The 497-nt window shown below is 74.2% G+C and overlaps 1 protein-coding gene across 1 annotated transcript in view; it reads right to left on the bottom strand.

Moving 5' to 3' along the window:
- The window catches only part of WNT1 (Wnt family member 1), a 7,291-nt gene extending 6,960 nt beyond the window's left edge, over window positions 1–331 (bottom strand). The window contains 2 exon segments of the mRNA XM_009284627.1: window positions 26–154; window positions 258–331. Coding sequence (XP_009282902.1) covers window positions 26–154; window positions 258–331 — 203 coding nt within the window.
- Between the last annotated feature and the right edge of the window lie 166 nt (window positions 332–497).

Genomic DNA, 497 nt, shown 5'->3' with positions numbered 1-497 from the left:
GTGCGGGGAGCGGGGAGCCCCGCGCCGCCTCCGCCCCGCGCGTGTAGGCTTGCGCTGTTTGCGGCTCAGCAGCTGCAGGCTGGGGTCCAGCACCAGCTGCACGTTCTTGGAGTCCGTCAGCAGGTTGGTGGACGAGGCCACGTTGATGATGCCCCTGCGGCACAGGCGGGGACGGCGATCACCGGGGAGGGGTCCCCGGCATCCCGTTCCCCACCTCAACCCTCCCCGGGGGGCCTGACCCGGCTCCTCTCCGCTACCGGAGCATCCTCCTCCTCGGGCATCCCCCGCAGCCGGCTCCCACCCGGGGGGTCCGGGGAGGGGTCCCCGGCATCCCGTTCCCCACCTCAACCCTCCCCGGGGGGCCTGACCCGGCTCCTCTCCGCTACCGGAGCATCCTCCTCCTCGGGCATCCCCCGCAGCCGGCTCCCCCCCGGGGGGTCGCAGCCCCGTGTGTGTGTGTGTGTCCCCCGGTCACACCTGAGCACCCCGTCCCCGGG

This window comes from Aptenodytes forsteri, unplaced genomic scaffold, assembly GCF_000699145.1.
Source record: "Aptenodytes forsteri isolate BGI_AS27 unplaced genomic scaffold, ASM69914v1 Scaffold567, whole genome shotgun sequence".
Taxonomy (NCBI): Eukaryota; Metazoa; Chordata; class Aves; order Sphenisciformes; family Spheniscidae; genus Aptenodytes; species Aptenodytes forsteri.
Note: the sequence above shows the minus strand (reverse complement) of the source record. Positions and strands in the feature narration are given on the sequence as shown.